The sequence below is a fragment of the Vanellus vanellus genome (genome assembly GCF_965231255.1).
Source record: "Vanellus vanellus genome assembly, chromosome: 3".
Taxonomy (NCBI): Eukaryota; Metazoa; Chordata; class Aves; order Charadriiformes; family Charadriidae; genus Vanellus; species Vanellus vanellus.
The window spans coordinates 69,173,577-69,195,287 of record NC_138907.1 but is presented as its reverse complement, the minus strand read 5'-3'; the positions used below and the strand labels follow the sequence as shown (position 1 = coordinate 69,195,287).

The window sequence follows — 21,711 nt, the reverse complement described above, 5'->3', positions numbered from 1 at the left end:
TTCTGGGAATGGTGATAATGGTTTCTTTGGGATATACTGAAATATTCCTGCTACTTTATGAGGTTTCTGGATCAGATTCTCCAGTCTGTTAAGATACTTTGCGTCTCAGCAAAGCAAAGCACTCGAAATTGGATGGCGAATCTCCCTCGCACAGGGAAACTCATCCCTGGCACAAGGCTAGCGAGGAAGGTCCAAAGACACCTCAGCCTGGATTTAAAGCACTGGGAGCGCCCGCTGCAAGCGTCGGTGTGGGGCGAGGGAAGGGAGTGCATGTGACAAAAATGATCCAGCAAGTGAAAGTCCGCGGGAGACCCTGAAGCCAGGCACAACAAACTTTAGCTGCTCCCCCTGCTGAGCTGCAGGCTCAGCTCACTCCTTGCGTCGCTGCCCACCACAGTTAACTCTCCTGTTGCACGATGTGTTAAATTGCTTTCCTTCGGCACGCTGAGAGACGCCCCCTGAGAGGAAGCTTCAACGCACATACCACTGCCCTGCCGGGTACGTGTGCTGGGATGGGTCTGTGGGCAGTGATTGAGACCACCCATAGTCAGAAAATTCCCATTTCAGGGAACGTGTGTCCTCACATGTACCTGGAGAAGGGCCACAAAGTACTTGACCCATACATACAGCATAAAACTCCGGACAAATTCTGCTATCAGATGGGCGTCTCTGAATGCACTAATCGGGAGTGACGTGTATTTTTGTGGGCAGAGCAGCTGATGACAAGAGAATCAGTGAGACGAAGGACACGATATGAGGATTCACATATCCTTTGCTCAGTCAGCAATCCCCTCTTTAGAACAATACTGTTTTATCTGTGATAAAATCCATGCGCAGCACAAAGTTTTTAGCTCTGGGTGCATTTTATAGTAAATACCAAAGCAGGTTTCAGGGAAAACACATTTTTTCTCCTTATATGGTCTAGCTGTGAGTCTCAGTGAACACATTACTGGGGTGCTTATTCTGCTCCCATGTAACATAAATAATGGGACTTGGTCTATTTGTGAAAATTTCAAAGATGATCTAAAAATTGAACAAAGATGCCCAAGTACACGACTGAACGTTCCTGAAGAAAATCCCCAGCCTCTAAACTCTGAGGATTTAAACATTCCCTCTTCATAAAGCAACAGTGTGACTTTCTTTCGGGAGGTCACGTCCCAGCACACCAGCTGGCAGGGCTGGGCGCGAAGCCCCAGTGCCAGGGAGCACAACCGAGCCCACAGCTGGAGGCCGGGTGCCACGGCGCTGCCTCCTCCCCAAAGCCAGCACAGCTGCACCACTGCAACTGAAGACAGACTGAAGACGTGCTCTTTTACTCTTACCCATCAGCATAGGCTATTATTGTCTTTAATATTGCTAACTCAGTGCCCCTCATCTTGTTATGTGAACTCTTTGAAGTAAACCACAGTAAAATTAAAGAAAACAACGGACTAAATCCCAGACGTGAGTTTGCACTCAGGCAAAATCCCACATTTCTGTCAGTGTGAGGAATTAGAAATGCGTGAGACGGAAGTGCTCATGAGGAGACAAGAGCTGGACCCCACTCATAGGTCAAAGGGCCATGTTAAACTTGTCCTAGTATGGGAAAGGCAGAGCAAAGTTGGGACAAAAAAAAGCAACAAAGCAAGCTCTAGAAACCAGGGCTTACTGCTCCTGACACCCGTTAAGTGCAGCAGTACCGACTTTTGCATTTGGGGAAAAAATGTTATCCAACGGAGGCTGTCCCTCCCCACAAGCAACAGAGAAAGCAGCAAAGTGGCTTTTTGACGTCTGGCACCGGCAAAATTATCAGGAAGGCTATTGTAGGTTTATTACGTCCAACACACTGCTTCCACAGGCAAAATGGACTTTGTCCAGACCTGGTATCAGCTTTGCTTGTGGTAAAAGTCAAGACCTCAACAAAAAAGGTGCAAGGGCATTTTAAACAAGCCCTCTGCTAAATTTCTCTTCATCATGCAAGGACTGAAGACAAAGGAGCACGAGTTTCAGCGTGGGCTATAATCTGATTACATAGTCCGGGTAGTGTGTATTCTGGTTAATAGTCTGCGCTCGAGATCATTTTAGAGCGCTTTCAGTTCTGCTGTACTAGCTTGGTTATGGCACACCCGTTCCGCCGTGTCCACGTAAACCTGGTAACAAGAAGGAAGAACAGCACTGCTGCCACTGTAATCAACCCAACCACAACATCAGATTCCTGAATTGTGTTACTTTTTGCACCTCAATAATCCTGCCAAATACATCTCGGGAGTGCACATACAAATCAGGAAATGGGCAGAAGGGAATACAAACTCTGCCTCCTCTTACTGTTGTGCACTCCTGCAATAGTATACAACGTACTGGAGATATAGAGCCAACAAAGCGTTACGTCATGTCACTTCTCCAAGGTTACATTGGAAATCGGTGGCAGATACTTTAGATGTTTACTTTAAATAGAGCCACTGTAATTTTCCCCATAGGCAACAGCATGTGTAATGGCAAAAGTTGGGTTTGAATATCACTTCCCCTGGCATTAAATCAGAGACGGCAATGTAAGCCAATGGGAATTACGTCCCCGACACTGATGCCTTTAGAAGTCTCCTACTCACCTATCGAATTCTGGGGTGATTAAGTGGAAGGGCATCTAATATCCTAAAGCTCTGCTTGTTTTCGTAAACAACTCCCAAAGTTCATGTGCAGTTCATCTCTTTTTATAACACATATTTAGACAGCCATGTTTTTGGCAATTTTCTATTTTCCGACTGCCAGGCATATTTCTGCACTATAGCACCTGCTCTCTTCTAGTTTTGATTCTGAAGCACTCTTGACATGTATCAGCAGACACTTATTCTCTCTCTAACTGGAGCTTCAGGCACGGATATTTTTGGTTGAGAGAAATATCTCTGATCCTGGAGAAGATGATCATTCTACTATCATGGGAATTCTTCAGTAACAGTAAAGAAAATATTTGTAGAGGAATGTTGTCAGGGCATTCAGAGCTGACTCTAAATATGAAACAAATTTAATTGAGTTTGTCTGGTTGCGTTAAATGAAAAAATGCATCTATTTGCTAAATGACATAAAAATTCATTGGAGTTACTGCCAATTTACACGAGTGTAAAAATGTCAGAATTAGATCTATAGTTGCAAGATTTCTTCTTTCTGAAAGAACATGGAGTTGATTCCCTGAGAACACAGGAAACAGAAATTTAGTCATTCAGACTAGATTAAGGCAATCTCAGGGTTCAAATTCAATTATATTTTTGCCAGAATATTAATATTTTGCCAGAATATTCCAAAATTGGAACTGTGAATGTGCTATCGGTCTAAATGAGATTTGAATGGATAGGTGACCTGGCATACGCACATAAAAGCAAAATCTTATATTCTTCTAAAAGCAAAATCTTATATTCTTCTTATTATCACTTTTCAGCGTTAGGTGCTATGTGGCAGACAGAATCTAATGAATCGGCAGTGTTCTGTCTGGCTCTGCCCTGCCTGACTCCCACACACTCCTGCTGGAGGATGTGGACGTGTTCAGCTGCATTTACTCACCCCCCTGTGAGGTGGATTTTGCCCACCAGGCCAGTAACTGAGTGGGGAGAATCTTCCTCCTTTCTTGGCAAGTATAATCATTGCATTTCTTTGTGAGATGAAGTTATTTCAATTTAGCAAGACACAGAACAATTATTCTTTGGCTAGATGTTATCTTCTGGCCATGGATAGATGTCCATACTGGTTTTATTAGCTTTCTCAGCAGCTTTCAAAACAGTGAAAAATGGAGGGCTGTGAACTGCTCTGCAATATCTGGTGTGAAACAGATAAGCAGCTCCAATCATTCCCTTCAAGCTGAATGCAGAAGGACGGGAAAAACTCATATCATTTCTCATTGAGATTTCTCTGTACTGAGGTTGGCAGGGGTCCTCACCATTCTCCTTGCTCATCGAAGATTCAAAGACTGTGGGGAGCTTCTAAAATGATTTTGTATGCTTTGATATGCTTTAATTTCAGATTGTAGCCTGTGCAGTAGCTCCCTAAATGTCCCAAAAGGTCTCGGCTTTCATCTGCTTTCTTGATGCCTGACAGAATTAGGATGAGGAAAGCTCCAGCTATATGCAAGAAAAAACCACTGTGAGAAATCAGCGGGGTTATAATTGCCAGTCCTGTGCAGAGGTTATCTCCACCTTTTCTGAACAGGTTGATCCTCACCTTATCTGATTTCTGAGAAAGAAGTAAATCTTTCCCAGTTACTTCCAAGATGTATTCAATGTATGAATTCTGTGTATTAAACTTTCCTCTGCTTAGAGAAATGTAAAATTTCTCTAAAATTCCTACCGTTATCAGTAACAGTAGTGCTGTTAGTAGCACTGTTCCTAGTACACTCCGTAAAACAAGCCCTCTCTACTCATCTTTATTACACACAAGGCTGAGAAAGGTATGAACAAGCGTGGGTTAAAATCTGAAAGCCCAAAACTTCAGATCAGATTTAAGTATGATTTTTTTCTCTTTTGTGGGATTGAGCCGGTAACATTTTAACAAAACCCAAATGAACTTTTCTTCCCCCAAGGGAGACACTAAACCAGAAAGAAGCTCAAAAAGTCAGTCTTGTGCTAAGATTTGATGTGAAAAGTTTAAGCCTCAAATTATTATACTTTTAATGTCCAAATTACAGATCCATGGGGAAAAAAACCAAGAATTTCTCAAGCAGTTGCTGAAAAATTTATTACAGGAGTTGCTGAGTGAAAAGCAGCAAAAGAGCCTTTTCCCAGTGATTTGAGAACTATCTTTACAGTTACAGAAATTCACTGTGAAGGGAAGATATGCCTCACCGTATCTTGCCATAATAGTTTCTAATACGTGGAACTCAACTTTTAGTCAACTGAGCATAAATTAGAGCATCTTAGAAACTCAAAATTACTTTGAGCCTGACTTTCTTTTTAATCAGGACACCAGGTAAGGCTATCAATTAATCTCACATATATTTATTATCATTTCCATTAGACATATCTTGCTAACTACAAAATAAATAATGGCAACAACATCTTCTAGTAGGAATAAGTATTTGGATTAGGACAAGGTTAACTGATTTAACTGATCAAGGTTGCCACACCTGCAGAGTATGCTGAGGGAAAACTAGACAAACAAGGAGAAAAACACAAGCTTTGTTTAATGTTGTGAGTTTACTATTTTTCTTGTTCTCATAAAATAAATTTTATTGCCCAACCTGTGCTTCCATCTGAGGCTCAAAGTGGTGTCTCTGTACTATTTTGGGTAGCAGAGCACAACCCAGGCATGGAGAAGAACTGTTCTCACTGGGAAATGGGTTAAGTGAACAGAGTGATAAATCAAAGGGAATCCTTATTGCCAGCTAGAAAAACAGCTGCTTTATTTATTACCATTATTTATGACTATTTTTTTTTTTATCATGACATCTGCACAAAAAAAAAAATCATTAATACACTTACTTGTAAATGACCACCATTGGAGAATTCACGTTTGTGAGAATGGTTTCAACACAGGTTGAAAAAAACAGAAAAGAAAACTGAGCTCCATTGGGCATTTCAGATGAGGTTTTCATAGTGGGAGATCTACTGTTTGTAGGAATTCCCTACGTTCACTGTGATAGAAAGATCATGAGTCGCCTGCGCTCTCAGGGCAGCATCTCGTAGGCAAGACAGGAATATTCGGTGACTACTGATGCACATCTACGTACACAGGCTTCCCTTACCCATGGTCGCTCGCTACCAACAGCGTGGTTAGATGGGAGTCACTCAGCAAGCCGAGAGTTCATTCAAAACTTGTTCTGAAACCTGGAGAGAGAACCCAGAGCCCTGGCAGCTACAGACTGGAAAATTTTATCTGATAAACTAGGTTGTTAGGAAAAGATATTTGACATCAGACAAGGTGACTAGCATCGCTCTCTTCAGTTCAAGTCAGACTATAGTGTGGCCATTTTTCTAGGGCGCAGAGAGAACGCAGCCAGCCCACATCTCTCAGAAGACTCCTCGCCTACTCCGATACCTCCTCCTTGCGCATCTCATTCCCAGGGGCTCCACCTCCTTGCCACATTTCCAGATACAGTGCTCTATATACCAACCACTCTGATTTTTCCCCCTCCATGGTGTCTAATCCACATAACACAGTGCTGAAAAACATTATCGTCACAATCATGCAAAGTGTGTACAAGGTGTGACATATACAATTGCAGAATACACATGGAGTGTGGTTTTACTATTCATATGTGGCTAGAATACAAATTCTTTTTCTGGGAGTGGGAAGAAGAAAGGAACAGACTCCTCGCGCCCACTCCACATATTTCTGTTTTGCTTCTGATTTGGTGCAATTAAATTGGTTCCAGTTACTCAGGAAAATTTTATTCAAAAACGATAAAACCAGACAAAGTGAAAAATATCGTTTTCTATTTGCTTACCTGGAACACTGTGGTGAGTGGGTTTCCTATTCAACTGGGTGACTTTTTGGTATGGTTTTTTTGCAGGTTTTTTTGGTTTTGTTTTGGTTTTGGCAAACAAGTAGTCTTCAGTGTTTTTACAGCAGTGGCTATTACAGAAAATATGTCTCTTGCACTTCTTATCTTGGAGGGTGGACAAAATAAACAAACTGAAAATAATACTACAATGAACAGTAAATGATGAATGGCTTACAGTACAAAAAACAGTGTAAAAAGGAAGACAAGTTTAAATATTGTTGTGTATGAAAGGGATGAAAATAATACAAGGATGAGAATAAGTAAAATGATAGGCTGGAACATCTGGGAAAGTAAATACAAAGACAAAGAGAACAGTCAATTAATGGAATAGCAAGTCCAAAGTTTCAACAAAATAAATAGTGAATCAGACTATGCTTGTGGAGGGACCAAGTGCCCATCTCCCATTGACTTCAGTAGGAGTCCTGCATGGTCAAGCCCTGAAACATCCAATTTCACTATTGCTATTATTTGTTTAGAAAAAATACTAATTAGTTCACTTTAAATTTGTATAAACCCATGCAGTGCTCTGCCTTTAAGCTAATGGGAGCTCTACAAGCTCAGAGCTATTGCTACATCAGAAAGTGAGCATGCTAAATGCCATTTCTGTTTGATTTCATGCAATACATGTATAGTAATTGATTAGCTTTAAACTCACTGCGTCTGTGACTTTCTGATACAAGGAAACAAAAGACTAATTAGTCAGCATAGGAATAAGAAATAATAGCTTTCAGCTTCACCTGGCAACTACTTTGACTGTAAACTAGCAGGACAGCACACAGTAAATTAACACAGCAAGAGACTTACTAAAACATTGGATAATACCACGAGCAATAACAAGATTTGCCAACTATCCAACTATAGGATTGCACGATAAGATAAGGGTAGGTAATTTTCATTTTTCCTGTCAAAAGATCTTGAGTCAGCAAGGAAATTCCCCCCCAAACCTCTCTGGAACAATTCTGCATAAAAACGAACTACAGAAAAGGCACTAGTCACTGTTGCACGTAAGCAGTGACCCATAGGCCTCCGACAAGATACAAACAGTTACAGCAATTCCAATATTCGCACTACCATGTGGCTCTGTGTCTCTGTAAAGTAGATTTGCATGGTTTATTTTTCTCTGTGGTTTGTCATATTCTCTATAATTTTGGAAATTTAATGTTTCCTCCTGCTTAAAATTAGTAGGATTTATTATTTAATTCATTTAACAGGAACCCAACCCCTAAGAAAACAATATCACATTCATTTATGTGCCAAAAATGCTGTCTGCACTGCCTTTACTGGCGATGAAGGCACAACTCTGGCAACTGTACTTGCAAAGCCAGAAAGGAGTAAAATCTTCCACCTCCTACAGCATAATTCTTTTAATTTCCAGGAGACCAGACTTATTCACTCTTCACAAACAGCCCCATTGGGAGAACAAGCTTTCATACGGCCCAACGAGGATTTAAAATAATCTAAGAAATAGTGATTTGTGTCCACTGTCTAGAATAAAGGATTTCCACGTGCCGTACATCGAATGTGAGGCTTAATTCGTTTGACAGAGCCTTTTTACCTGTAGGCCGTAATAAGTAAAAGTCTACCTGACTCACTGACAAAGGTTCATCTGCACTTCGATCGTCCGAAGACTTTGGAACTTCGAGCCTGTCGATGAAAGCCTGGAGCTCTTTCCTGAAGGCCTTCATCTGTGCGTTGATCCGGTAAAGAAGCTCATGCTCACGTATTCTGCTGCCATCGTCTTCCTCATCCATCAGTCCAAAGAGGTCCCCATTAGCTACATAAATTCTCGCCTCTGTTATGATGGTGCTCGTGTCAGAAATTAAGCGATCTATGGTCTTGCCCAGCCGCTCAGCTTCAGAGCGAATGTCCTTCATCTGCTGCCTGTCAGTGAAGCTCTTCTGCCACCCGGATGCTGTCGGATAAAAAGACCTTGTGGGTGTCAGGCACCGAATGTTGCGTACCTCCTCAGAGTCGCTTTCCCCACCGATGGGGCCTTCCCGTTTGCGGTGAGGGGGACGGGAATCGTCATCGCTCTCTTTTTTTCCCGCATCACTTTCCGCATCACTGTCTCTGGGACTGCCACGGATCCCAAGATGAGAGGCCAAGTCATAGCGTTGCATGTTGGACATTAAGACTCTGTTCTCATACTGGAGTTGCATGACTTTGCCGCTCAGCTCATTGATCTGCATTCGTGCAGCTTTTAGCTCCTCCTGTAACGCTTCTGTCTTGGCATTATCATGGTGCCTAGAGCTCTCATGGGCCCCAGACTTGTACTTGTATTTGTTCAGCTCAGCTGTTATGCGCTTGTTTTGTTCTTCCAGATCAGCTAAATTTCTCCTCAGCAATTCCGTTTCATCTTCTACTAGCTGCAAATGCTGTCGTAATTCTGACAGGGATTCACTCTGCTCTCCCAGAAGTGGGTTAGCAGTCCCTGAGAAATCATCGCCTCTTAAATCATCAAGCTCTGCTTTCAGTCCTCTGTTTTCTACTTCTAGTTCCACTATTTTCCTCCCGAGAATGTTAGCTTCCTCCTCCACTAGTCTCAATCGAAGCTTGAGTTCAGCTTCTCTTGTGGTAGGTGGCCCACCTGCTTCACCTTTTGGCAAGGGACTGTCCAAATCCCCATAAAATGATCTATATTTTTGCAGCTCGTGTTCAAATCTGTCTTTCTCTTTATCGATCTTAGCCATTTTCTTCCTCATCAAGGCTGCTTCTTCTTTGACAAACTGCAGTTGGCATTTCAGGTCTTCATTGTCCTCCTTAGAAAAAAGAAAAAGAAGTATTTGAAGAAATCTGATGTAAAACAGGAGACCTCCAGCGGATGGTCTTAAATTACAAGATTAACAATCACAAGTGCATGGCTTTAGAGACGAAGAGATTTTCCTGCAATCATTTTTTCACTGATCAATAAATTTAAGAGAGGGAAATAAACACTTTTAAATTTAAAAGAGGGGAAAAGACTGTTTTACTCACGACTAAAGTTTGCACAGTCCCCCGAAAATACATCGTAGGGGTGGGAGGCTTGCAAAAAAGCCTTTTATTTTCTAGGCTTGCAACACTGTAATAGACTTCACGGCATTCCAAAATCCTGAAGTCAGCACACAAAGGGCCTATAATCTTGTTCCCCTGGCGCTCCCATTTACTTATTTGGCCTAAAATGTAGAGTACACAAAAGCTGGCGGGTTCTGTTGCAGGACCAGTGGTTTGTTTCGGTGGTCCTTGACACAGTGTTGTCTGACTGCAGGTGCGGGGTAAGAGCTCTCCGTTTCACGGCATACAGGAAAACAAAGAGCAATGCAAACAAGCAAGCAAAGCCCAAATCTACACATCACGTACATCATTTCCATAGTGTCCCTAAAGGCTCCATATGAGAATCCAGGCTACTGTTATTACAACGTACCTCTGTTGGTGTCTGCTGTGACTTTTTTTCTGATTTTGGTAGGTCTTTGCTGCCTCTTCTTTTCAGTGATTGCTGCAACAACGAAATGAGATGCGCTGAATATTTTGCTAAAGTGGTCTATAATTGTCACTCTTTTAAAACATAGCAAGTCAAATGCAACTATAAAGGAATTAATTTCTTGTAATCCTCGAGATACCAAATACAGGGGGGAGATACAGCTGCCCAAAAACGACACGGCAATGTCATACAAGTAAAGTATTGGTTTAATCGGTCTGTTACCTTTTTTATTCAACACATTTTAAGACTAGCGCATAATGAATGCGTAGCACATGAGAAAAGAGGTGAGAAAGCGGGTATCCCAAGTGGTATCTTACAGACAGCAGGGCTGAGGCAAGCAGTGAAACCCCGGCTTCAGACTTGCCCATTTGACATTAACCCTAACGGGGCCAAGGCACTTAAAAGATGCGTCTCGCCAGACGTGTGGCCTCAGCCTTTGTGGTAGGCAAGCTACACAAAACGGTGTAACTGAGATCCTTTCAGCTGACTTGAGTGTAGAGCTACAAGCACGCCTTTCTCTGTGTCCCACCCACAGGCTTCAAGCTTGCAGGGTACGGCAGTCACACCTCTGTAGGTGTACACTGTAGACAAACTCCGGGCAGACAAACTTACACGTAGATCTAGTCACTACGTTTGTTCTCTTTTCAGAACATATTTGAGTAAACACAATTTAAAACTGCTCGGACTACAAAGTGCTGGTGAGAAACAAAGCATAATATGCTTAAGAATAGCACCACACAAACACACGTATGCACCACCATATGAGGAAGCTTCTTTGGGGTCTTCTCATCTGCTATGCAGCTGAAGTGAGTAGAAAAGGAACTCCTGCTTTTAGAGCAGGGTGCACTGGGATTGAAGCCTAGTGCTGTATCCAGCAAAAAACTTGTAATTGCTGACAGTAGAAAGTTCGTTACCGGGCAAGTAGTAGCAGTGGAAAACAACTGCAACCATCCATCCCACTGTCAACACTCAATACAGATCATCAAGAAAACAGCAGGAGCGAGGAAAGCGAGTGAGAGAATAAGTTAATACATAACATCCCACTTGCAGCTGTTCCTGGGTTTTATGTTCCCCAGGTAAAATATGGGCCCTGAGGCAGGTAGTGACACAACCAACGCCATCTCCCTCTGAGATTATTCTCTGGTGGAAGGATCCTTTGTGCCACTGAGAAACATGCATTTCCCTGCACCAGCCAGGGGAGGATCCAGCTGTACCTAAAAGCCACCCAGTTCCATACAGTGGGAATTAAATTATGTTCATAATCCTCAAGGAACAGAGTGCAGTGGGTGAGTATGCTGTACATAATGATCCTGTGCACTATTCTCCTGCTGGTACCAATTGTTCCTTTTCTCCTGCAGATCATCGCCATAACAAATACTAAGTTCATGGACTGCTCGCTCCAAAGGAAAGGTCAATGCCATAAAAAAGACTCACGTATAAATCTGTGCAACCACAAGAGATGATTTCCCCATGAGGCTTTTTGCTCAAATTCACTATAGAATTATGCAAAAATTAAGAAAAATGACCTCAGATTCAGAATCAGAACTAAAATTCACAGATGGATCCACCAAGAACCAGAATTAAATTTTTATGTTTTTTGCAGAAACACTGAATGCTCTCAACAGACAAAACAATAAAACCAAGCAAAGATCATTAGCATCTTAGCTGTGACAGCTGGATAGCTGTGAATCACAGAATTTTAAAAGAATCCAGAAAAGGCACAAAAATTAGTTAAATTAGCTCACTTTTTCCTTTAAAAATAAAGCAAAAAATTTTGGGATCCAGTCTACAAACAAAATGTGTCTTCTCTGGGGTCACTCATCAGTTATCCTATTGCAGAAATGGTATATGCATGTGGAAGTTTTGGGGTTTTTTTTTTTTTTTTTGTTTTAATTGGCAAATTTATGAAGCATTAAACTTTCAGAGGTGCAGCTTCCTACTATGTACTACCACTGATTATACCACTATGTATTATCACTTTTAAAAGCCCCTTTTCAAATCAGTTAGCACTGGAAACTTCTCTTTGTACCAGATTCTTGCCAATGCCACCCACTGATAAGATAACTGAGAGAGTTAAACTGTATTTCTGCTTGATTACCTAAATGCCTTCTATTCACCCTGCCGAGTTCATCATCTCTCCAGATATAATGAGGTTCTGAAATGCTGAGCTGCAACTTCTTGTGTATCCTACAACTTTTCAGAAGATAAGAGATATATAAAAAAGTTTCCTATGACAAAAAAAAAAGAGAAACTACAGAGGGAAAAAAATATTTTGAAGGGTTTGACCTAAAACAAAAAATCTGGTTTTCTCCTTTCCTTTCTCGCAGTATCTCTTGTGTTAAAGTTCCTTTTGGTAGTCAGGATAGCAACATTTTAATTACAGCAACAGTTGTGGCTATGCAGTGACTGGGCACTACTTTCTATTCTGCTTTACTTGAATTACAACAAACTATCCATGGAGCTTGTATTATTCACCAACAAATGATGATGTTTAGCAACACCGTTTTACAGCAGAAAGCAATGAAAAACATGCACAATTCAATTAGCAGGATGATTTGGGTAAGCGGATTGGGCCTAGCTGGAATTTGTATGATCTCTTTTCTTGTGAAAAACACCATGAAACAATTTCTGATCACCAGAGGTTAAGATCTCACTTGCGCATCTCGGCTGACATACGACATCTGCAAAATCACAGTGCCCCATAACATCATGTTAGGGCACTGAGGCAATACTCGTACTGAACAAAGAATGCCACATATCAAGCAGTATATCCTGATATAAATAATAAAATTTTGAGAGTTTTTTTCAGAGGTACATTTCACAATTTACAGGGGCTACTCTTTCTCTCATTTCTCTCAAGCCCTGTACTAGTCCACTCTTCCAATCCAATTTTCAACTTTAAACAATTTATTGCTGCTAATGAAAAGAAGTATCAAAGCAAAACAGAAAAAGGAAAAAAAAAAAGTTCAAATAAATACATAGCAAAAATAAAAACAGCAAACCAGAGCCTTGCAAGTGAATCTTCATATTATGCCTCCAACTGGACACTACTAAAACTCTGTGCATGTTGCTTGTTCTGACATACTAACAAATGTTAGACAGGGTCAGCCACCTTCAGGTACAAAGTTTGTTTGTTCAAAAATGTTTGCGTTTGATCATCTTTGAATACAACTCTCCGCTTGTTGATCCTTTTCCCATGTCACAATGTATCACAAAACATACCATAGTGCCATTAAAAGCCACCTCTGCTGTCTTCTCAAACTATAGCAAAAAAAAATCTGCCACTCAGGTTCTGGGATTGGTTTTGAGAGTTTGTTGTGAAGGATAATTTTTGGGCTCAGGTAATTTTTTTTTTTCTATATAATTTTAAAAATCGTATTCAGTTCACTCTATTCAATGATTATGGGTTAAAAAAGACAAAGGTAAAAGTAACAAACATAAGAATGCTTTTGCACTATCTGATCAGTAGTGCTTACCAGACAGCTTTACGATTTTAATAACCTTGAACCAAGTTACCCATCTGCAGGAGAAAACAAGCAAAAAATGCATATAATACTGTTTCTACAATGGGGAGTTTGCTAAAGTGCTCAAGTACTAATGAAATATATCAACAGCGCTAGGGATAGTAAGACCAGCAACTGGGGCATGTATCATTACATTGTATAACCTCTGCTTACTCCCAAAAGACTAGCAGGTAAAACTGGGTTTGACCTGACTATTCTAGCATTCACTGTAGCCAGCCCACATGGGGCTGCACGTGTGTTCTGGCAATGCTGAGGGGCCTCCACAGTCTAGATGAGTCCACAGATGATGTTCATATCATATGCACATTGGATGACAGGCACCGGGCAATTCTCTTGCGATGTTCAGCAGCATCAATTCTCCAGTGACCTTCACTGGAGTTTATCCAATGTCTTGCTGGAGATGCTAAGCACTTCTCAAGACCAGATGGTATCATCCTTCTCTCGCCCACTGCAAGCCAAATGTGCAGTCCTAACATCACCTGTGATGCTCAGCGCTTCTCAGGCGTAAAAAGACCTGAAATCTACTCTGAGAACAACACAATGCAGAAATAATAGCATCACACTCCACCGAGAAGGAAAGCTGTAAAATGAACTCAAATTCTCGCAATCTGATTCTAAGCTACAGTAAATCTCTCAGCAATTAGTAAAGAAATCCTAAGCAAAACATACCAAGATTTTTCAAGACACTTACGTTGTATTATTTCAAGCCCGATCTGGGGGTATATGATCTAAAAATCAATGTAGGCAACCACAGGAGGAATTCCTGACACGTAAAGGGATTTATGGGTGCACAGAGCCCCCATAACAGCCCTTTTCCCTCCTCACAGAGCAGGCTAAGGCAAAGGGTGTGCAGCTTCTTCAACCTCCACAGCCACAACCAAACCTTCTCATCTGCACACAACTGTACTGTACATGGCTACGGTTAGCTGCCTCTCAACTGCTGTGACAGGTCTGTAGGGCTTTCCAAAATGAGAGCAAACCTAACACCATCTTTACAGTCTTGAAAAGGTGATGAATATTGAACAACTTTTGGACTGCCCAAACTTCCCTCTGTCTGGCACAGAATGACTATGACCAGGGAAATTTAAATTTGCCCTAGGACCCTCTCCGCCTTTTCCCTCTAATCAATACGATCAGTTAGCTCACGGAGCTGGATCAAAACAGATGAAAGGCACATTTTTTAGTTTACTGCCACCAACTCTAATTTAATGTATTAGAATATGCAGTAAAAACTAAACGGACGCTATCCATGTTGGCAAACTGAAAACGCGTATTCTCCTAAAAAAAAAATGTTTGCTTTTAAAATGTCTCCCTTATTCTGCAACTATGTCAGTGCAATTTGCCAGCAAGTAGCTCAAGACGCTGCCTTTGTCTGTCACTGGCACAAGTACATAGAATCATACAACCCTTTACTCCTTCCACCCCCCTTCAAGGGCAGGAGGAGTCCTGAGTATTTCAGTATTCTACTTGCTTGCAAAATTAAGGCAGGAAAGAAAAAGCAGGGGATAAATGAAATGCAAAGCAGCACAGCACCCCTGTCCGTGAAGTAAACACTAAGCATATCTCTACTAGCTTTAGCAATGCTCTTTCCATATTAAAACTGACGCATTTGAAAATACTGATGAGGAACGATATGAAACGAAAGCAATCTCATAGAGAGAAAAATAGTTCTTATGTAGTCTTTTGAATGTCTTCACATTGCAGAAGAGAAAAGAGGAGCTGCCCTCCAATATTTGTATTACTTCATTTGCATTGATTTATGAGTTATTTCAGTTATCATTTTCAGATCCTTTGCCATTATTCATTTGCCAATTAAACAAGAAAAAAATAAAAGGAGAGGAAAAAGATACACAACATTTGCACTTTACCTAGAAAAACCCTTTGTGTTTTGAACCAAACCCACATTGCTAGAGCAAATAATGATAACTTTGTGGTACAACAAGGTAAAAGCATTCTTTGCAATGCAGAAAATGAAGCAGCACATTTATGCTTTCATTACATTTGCTTCCTTCTTTTTCTTATTTGAAAGAAGCCCTGAGGAGTAGAAGATGAAAGCTGCCTTTTCAAAGCTCTCCATATGACCTGGTCAAACAGCCAGCCAAGCTCTGATACTTTGCTTTCTGTGATTACACAGTCCTTCATCCACCAGGATATCATAAAACAGTGAAAGCAACTTCTCTGAAGAGGAAGAGGTCTCCTGCCATTTGAACCTTTCAAAAGCTGGAAGAGCTAGGCATGCTTAGCTCCCCAGCACTACCCAACTAGGCCTCATTATGGATGCAGAAATCAGGGTCAGCTTACACTTGGCTGTGTAACCCTAATCCTGAGATGCAGAAGCAAATCTCAGAACACCATGAATATTTGGGAGTGAAAGTGCAGGAATAAGGTATTTTGTTGCATAGCGATGCTAGTTAAACCTATTTCCTAGGGCTTCCTAAGTTGCTGTTTATTTGTCAGCTCAGCTATTTGTCTTTTTGGGGAGAAGAGAGTCAGTCTTTTTGTCAGGGTTTGCACAATTCCTAGTACAATGCACTGTCCCAGTCTTTATCTGGGACTGCCAGTATGTCAGGCAGTATGTCAACATAGTTCAAAACACCACCACATAACAATAGCAATAATCAGTCACAGACATGGATATGGCAATTATGAATTAAACATGTAAGAGATTTTGCCAATTCTAAAGAGTTTTCTTTCTCACACCCATTATCACATGTAGAGTTTTTCAGTCTCCTTAGAAGAATATCTCAGAATAGACTCTAAATAAATTTTCATGAGAACGGGAAAGTGCAAGCAACCAGATTAGGCTTATTACCGTGGTCACAAAAATGCATATATATAAACCAAAGTGTAGTTACCACATCCCAACAAAAAAAGGTTAGTCAGAAAATGAAAAGCAATAAGAGGGAAAATAACAATGATTCTGCACACAATGTGCACCTCTGCACTGCTTGCTGGAAATTAAGACACTTCTGCAAAGTTGTGGGCTGATCACACGTGTATATTTGCGTTCAAACTCATTTCATACTGAAGAGTTGTATTAAACGCACAGGCAGCTCTTACAGTCCCTCACCTGGATTCACAGGGTAGGGTGGCATGAAGAACATGCCCATCTGTGTAGGTTTGTAGGCACACAGCAGAGAAAGGAGCTTTGCAGCTTGCCCTACGAGACTGTGCACCTTGGGCAACACTGCCAGTTACAGAGACATCTCACCAAAAAAATCAGATGTTAGAGTTCATCTGAGAGGATGCAAAAATTTAAGATGAATTCAGGTAAGAAAAATTCTGAAATCTGCACTTGGTCTAGAAGGCTGAGCAGCGAGTAGATTTTCCGTTAACGGGGGAAAGAAATCCATCTCTCACATGTCAGCAATCACCACTCTGTCCTCTGACTATAAGGAGGGGTCTGCTGTTACTCTTCATCTCTTCTTTTTTGTCTGTGTTTACTTGAGAAAGTTCTATGGTAAAGCTTGTAAATTGGCTGAAAAACATTTTCTGTAATACAACGTATGGGGTAGTTTCAAAAGTGTTTGGGAACTTAGGTTACTGAAAACAGAGGATGTCTGCTGTGCTCTGAAGTTATGCCAGTGAGATCCTGCCACAAATTAAATCTAAATTTTAATGTAAGTTTTGTTGAACAGCTCATGTAAAGAAGGTGCTCTGGAAGAATAAACCATGGAGGCTACAAGCTAAAATGGAAGGAAGACATTTCAGCAGTTTGGACACCTCCACACTTACCTTTCTCACTCTGGTGCCAGTTTGCGCTCCCATAACCCTTCACCCAGTGCTTTACTGGTTCTTTGACTGTGCAAAGATGAAGATGAGGGGAAGAAGAATATTGCAGTGCTGGCTGGGCCAGACTGCCCCGTGGCTTCACTGACTACAAAAGGTTCAGACCACCTGTGACTGATCCCCATGCCTCATCCTCCTAAATGATGACTTTTCCCCATAACGAAACTTGCTCAGCTTCTTAAGGGAAATGCTTATTCCCAACAAGGGAAGAGGCTTTGGCTCTTAGGCTGACTTAAAACCTTCACGTAGAGATTGACTTATGACTAATATTTAAAGGTTCCCTTTGCCAGTGTGCTGGTTTTGGCTGGGATAGAGTTAATTTTCTTCATAGGTATTCCATACCATGTGACATCACACTCGGCATACAAAGCTGAGGGAAGAAGAAGGAAGGGGGAGGATGTTGGGAGTGATGGTGTTTGTCTTCCCAATTAATCATTATGTGTGATGGAGCCCTGCTTTCCTGGAGATGGCTGAACACCTGCCTGCCAATGAGAAGTAGTGAGTGAATTCCTCGTTTTGCTTTGCTTGCATTCATGGCTTTTGCTTTACCTATTAAACTGTCTTTATCTCAACCCACGAGTTTTCTCACTTTTACTCTTCCGCCTCTCTCCCCCATCCCACCAGGGGAGAGCGAGCGAGCGGCTGTGTGGTGCTTAGCTGCTGGCTGGGGTTAAACCACGACAGCTAGAAATGTGAAAATCTCATTCGGAAATGAAGTTTGACAGTCTTCAGCTCATTATAAATATTTGATCACTGGGATGCATTTTTAACCAGCTACCATGAACAAACATCCGACTCTTCAGCATTCATCATAAATGTCATTGAACCAGCAAATCACCTGCAAATTAATGCCACAGCAGTCCTAATGGGGTCACACAAGAATCAATTCTTGGTCCTACACTAATTAACATTTTTTGCTGCTGCCTGGAAAAAAACATAAAAGAATATTGGATAAAGACTGCAGATAGAGTAAAGGTTGAAGAAATGTTAAATACTGAAAAGGACGGTCACTGGTACAAACCGTGGTGCAATCAAATAATATCTGTTTTAATATGACTAAATGTGAAGATACACATGCAAGAACAGGGAGTAAAGCTATACTAAGACAATAGGAAAACAGTCTAGAAAGTAGAGATCTCTTGAAAAGCCACATCTCTGAAAAAGACTACGGGGTCATAGAGGATAATCTGATGAAATAATGTCCAAGTGTAATTGTATGACCAAAAGGCTTAATTTAGTCCTAGGATGTAGATATCAAAACTAAGATTCACTGTGCAGTAACTAAAAAGGATTTGCCTCTCCACAGTCAAACCACCATCAGACAAGTGGAATGAATCACTTTCAAGTAGTGCCCATTTTTCTGCTTTGAAGGAGGCCAAATTCCTAACTTAGGTTAAATGCTTAATTTTTAGATGGCTAAATGATATCAACCCTAAGCATGCAGATTTGAAAAAAACAACACCAAAGCATTGATGCTGGCCTCTTGAATTTACCATGGTAGTAAGAACATACAGTTTCTGGCGGGTACCTAGCTTTCAGCAAATTCAGATGAGAAAGGAGATGCAAATTTTTAACTGTTCCTGGGACAATTCAGGAAGACTTGTGGTAGACTGTTCTCAGCTGTGAATTTTTAACACAGACCAGCACCCTTTTCTGAAAAGTAGATATTGGTGTAAATAAAATTGCTGAGGTTATTTTATGACCCATCTTATTCAGGAGGCCAGACTGTTGATCATATTATACAGTTCTGTTTTCATAATTTCTGAATGCATGAAGTGTGGGAACTCAGTGACAATACTCCGAGAAGCACACCATAAGGAAAATGAACCTTTATCTATGTGTGTGCGTCACCAAGGCAATGGTTTGGTCCAAAACTCTTTCTGGGGCACTGTTACTGGTGCTTCTAATTAATAATTTAATCAAAGATGTAAACTGCTAGCATCTGTAAAAATTAAAACAATTCAGACAAGCATGTAATATAAAACACTCTTGATAATTAGGCCAGTTGTATGTCATCATCAGTTATGCTTTACTGGGATGTAGAAGCCTCTCATTATACACAACACTGATGGAAACAGATACATGGAAAATACTTTCTAAGTGCAAGTACTCATCTGTGACCTAAGCAAAGAGCTTGGTTATTAATTGGATTCATTGCTGAGATAGCCAAAGTCAATTAACACAATCATACAACTAGCATCAGACAGAGCAAAATAAAATTGATATCCACAGGTTTCATTCTACACGTGTCAATATATGCTGCTGTTAATACTAGCAATGAGAAAAAGCATCGCATAATATGTCAAAACATCTCAGCAGAAAAAAACAGTTCAGAAAATACACCTGCACGTCTAAAAGATTATTCCACTGCCCTTTGCTTCAAAATAAGAAATGCAGTTCTTGGAACTCTTAACTATGGAGTATTACCAAAACCTGAATCTGCTAAAATGCCAGGGGGCTGCATTTCTTGATATTATGAACACTGCAGTAAGAGGAAAATAAACCTCCAGGTTGCAGTGAACAAACATCAAAAGCCCAGTGTTCTTGTTCCTGGCTAGCGCTGATTCCACGCGGTTGAGAAGAGCAGCTGGGCTGGTCCCAGAGCCCAGCACACCCTATAGCTAGGTATTCTCCCTGTCAAGTGACTCATCCCTATTAATTATGCAGTGACACGCACCATAAAATATGGCTATAAATGTGTGCAAATTAGAGGGTCTAAAAGATGAAGGTGGCTCAAAACATGCCATTCTGCTCTCTGGAGTGTAGTATACTTCCAGGGCAGTTCAGAGGTAGAACACAGCTAGCACACTGGTAGTCAACGAGGAATCAGCTGGCTGCCTTGCACAATCGCATACAGCCTCTACTCCTGTCCAGCCTGGCCACAGAAGCCATTTGTTGGGCAGTATTCGCCACCACTTCTACTGTGCATAATACTTTCTTTGTTGTACTTTGTTCTTTGTACGTTACTCCCCTTACTGCACGTGAGGTATCTGCCTGATGGAAGGTTTAGTACTTTGCACTCAGGCACGCACACACATACAGATGTATTGCCCAGAACACAACTAGTTGCACGAAACACCATGTGTATCAGGGAAAATGCCCTGCTTGATAGCAGGTACCTGCCTCTGACCTCCTGTTCACTAGCTGTGTTTTGCCTGAGAAGAAAGACAGCTTGGACAAACGCTGAACTCTCCCTATTTAACAGAAACAACCTGGAAATCATTTCCTTTCTCCCCTTCCAGAACTGACCTTTTCTAACCCCTGTATGCTCTGCTGCAAAATGAGAAATGAGATTCTGCTTGTTATTAAGTACAGATCCCAGAGCTGAGAAAAATCACAAACTAGTTGAGTCTGAAAGGAACTTCTGGAGATCTAGTCCAGTCCCCCTGCTCTAAGCAGAGTCAGCTAAAGCAGACTTCTCAGGACCATGTCCTGGGGGGTCTTGAGTATCTCCAAGGATGGAGTCTCCTCCCTCTATAGGCAACATGTTCAGTGTTTGACCACCTTCACAGCAAAAAAGTTTGGGTTTGTCCTGTCACTGGACACCACTGAAAAGAATTTGGCTCCTTCTTTACACTCTCCTCTCAGGTATTTATACACATTGATAAGATTCACCCCCCCCACACACCAACTCTTCTCCTGTCAGGGCCCTGAGGGCACCCACAGGTCTCACATAGTGGCCCTGACCAACCTCACCTGGGGCTTCCCCACACAACCTGCCCATGGGCCCCTGAGCCGCATTCCAGCTCAGCCCCGGGGGCTTCAGGTTCTGCTTGAGCTATGTGAGAGGAGTACTGGTCTCCAGCTCACCATAGATGTTCCTCTGCCCAGCCATGGACCCTGTTGATCCACCGGCGGATTGGCTTCCTGGATTCACCTGAGACCTGCCTCATCACTGTGAACCTGCCTGACAATCTGGACTCTTGTTTGAACTTGGCCATGATCTCTGGGTCTGCCCTGCTCAGCCTGCTGGGGTACTGTGGGACTGGGCCTTGGCTGGCAACACCTCTGCCCTACCAGATGTGTTATCTACCAGAACTCCCCATCCCACAGGAAGCAGCCAGCCTTGCTGCTCCCCAGCATCTCCAGGATGAACAGTGCCAGCTCTCTCAGCTTCCCTCATTTCACACATGCTCCAATGTCTTAATCATTTTCATGGCCCTTGCCCCAGTATGTCCATGTCTCTCTTGTACTGAGGACTGGACCCAGCACTCCAGATGCGGCATCACCAGTGCTGAGCAGAGGGGAAGGATCACCTCCCTTGACCTGCTGACCTCATTCAAGTCAGTAATGAAGATGTTAAACACAACTGGCCAAGTGTTGACCCCTGGGGTCCTGCCAGAGGCTAGAGTGTGTTAACAGGCCTTCATTACCCTGATGAGCTTCACCAGGGGCTTTCACCCACAGCCATGCCCATGGGCACAGAAGCTCCACCTAACCTCAGATCTGGACCTTTAGTCCCTGCCTGAACTACAGTG

At 41.8% G+C, this 21,711-nt stretch overlaps 1 protein-coding gene across 1 annotated transcript in view; it reads right to left on the bottom strand.

Annotated features, from left to right (window-relative positions):
- Window positions 1-7,920: 7,920 nt before the first annotated feature.
- The window catches only part of MTCL3 (MTCL family member 3), a gene marked incomplete at its 3' end in the record, with an annotated part of 30,371 nt that continues 16,580 nt past the window's right edge, over window positions 7,921-21,711 (bottom strand). Inside the window, exons 4-5 of the mRNA XM_082481821.1 lie at window positions 9,864-9,935; window positions 7,921-9,222 (exon numbers count right to left, since the gene is read on the bottom strand). Coding sequence (XP_082337947.1) covers window positions 7,921-9,222; window positions 9,864-9,935 — 1,374 coding nt within the window. The remainder of the gene's footprint in view (window positions 9,223-9,863; window positions 9,936-21,711) is intronic.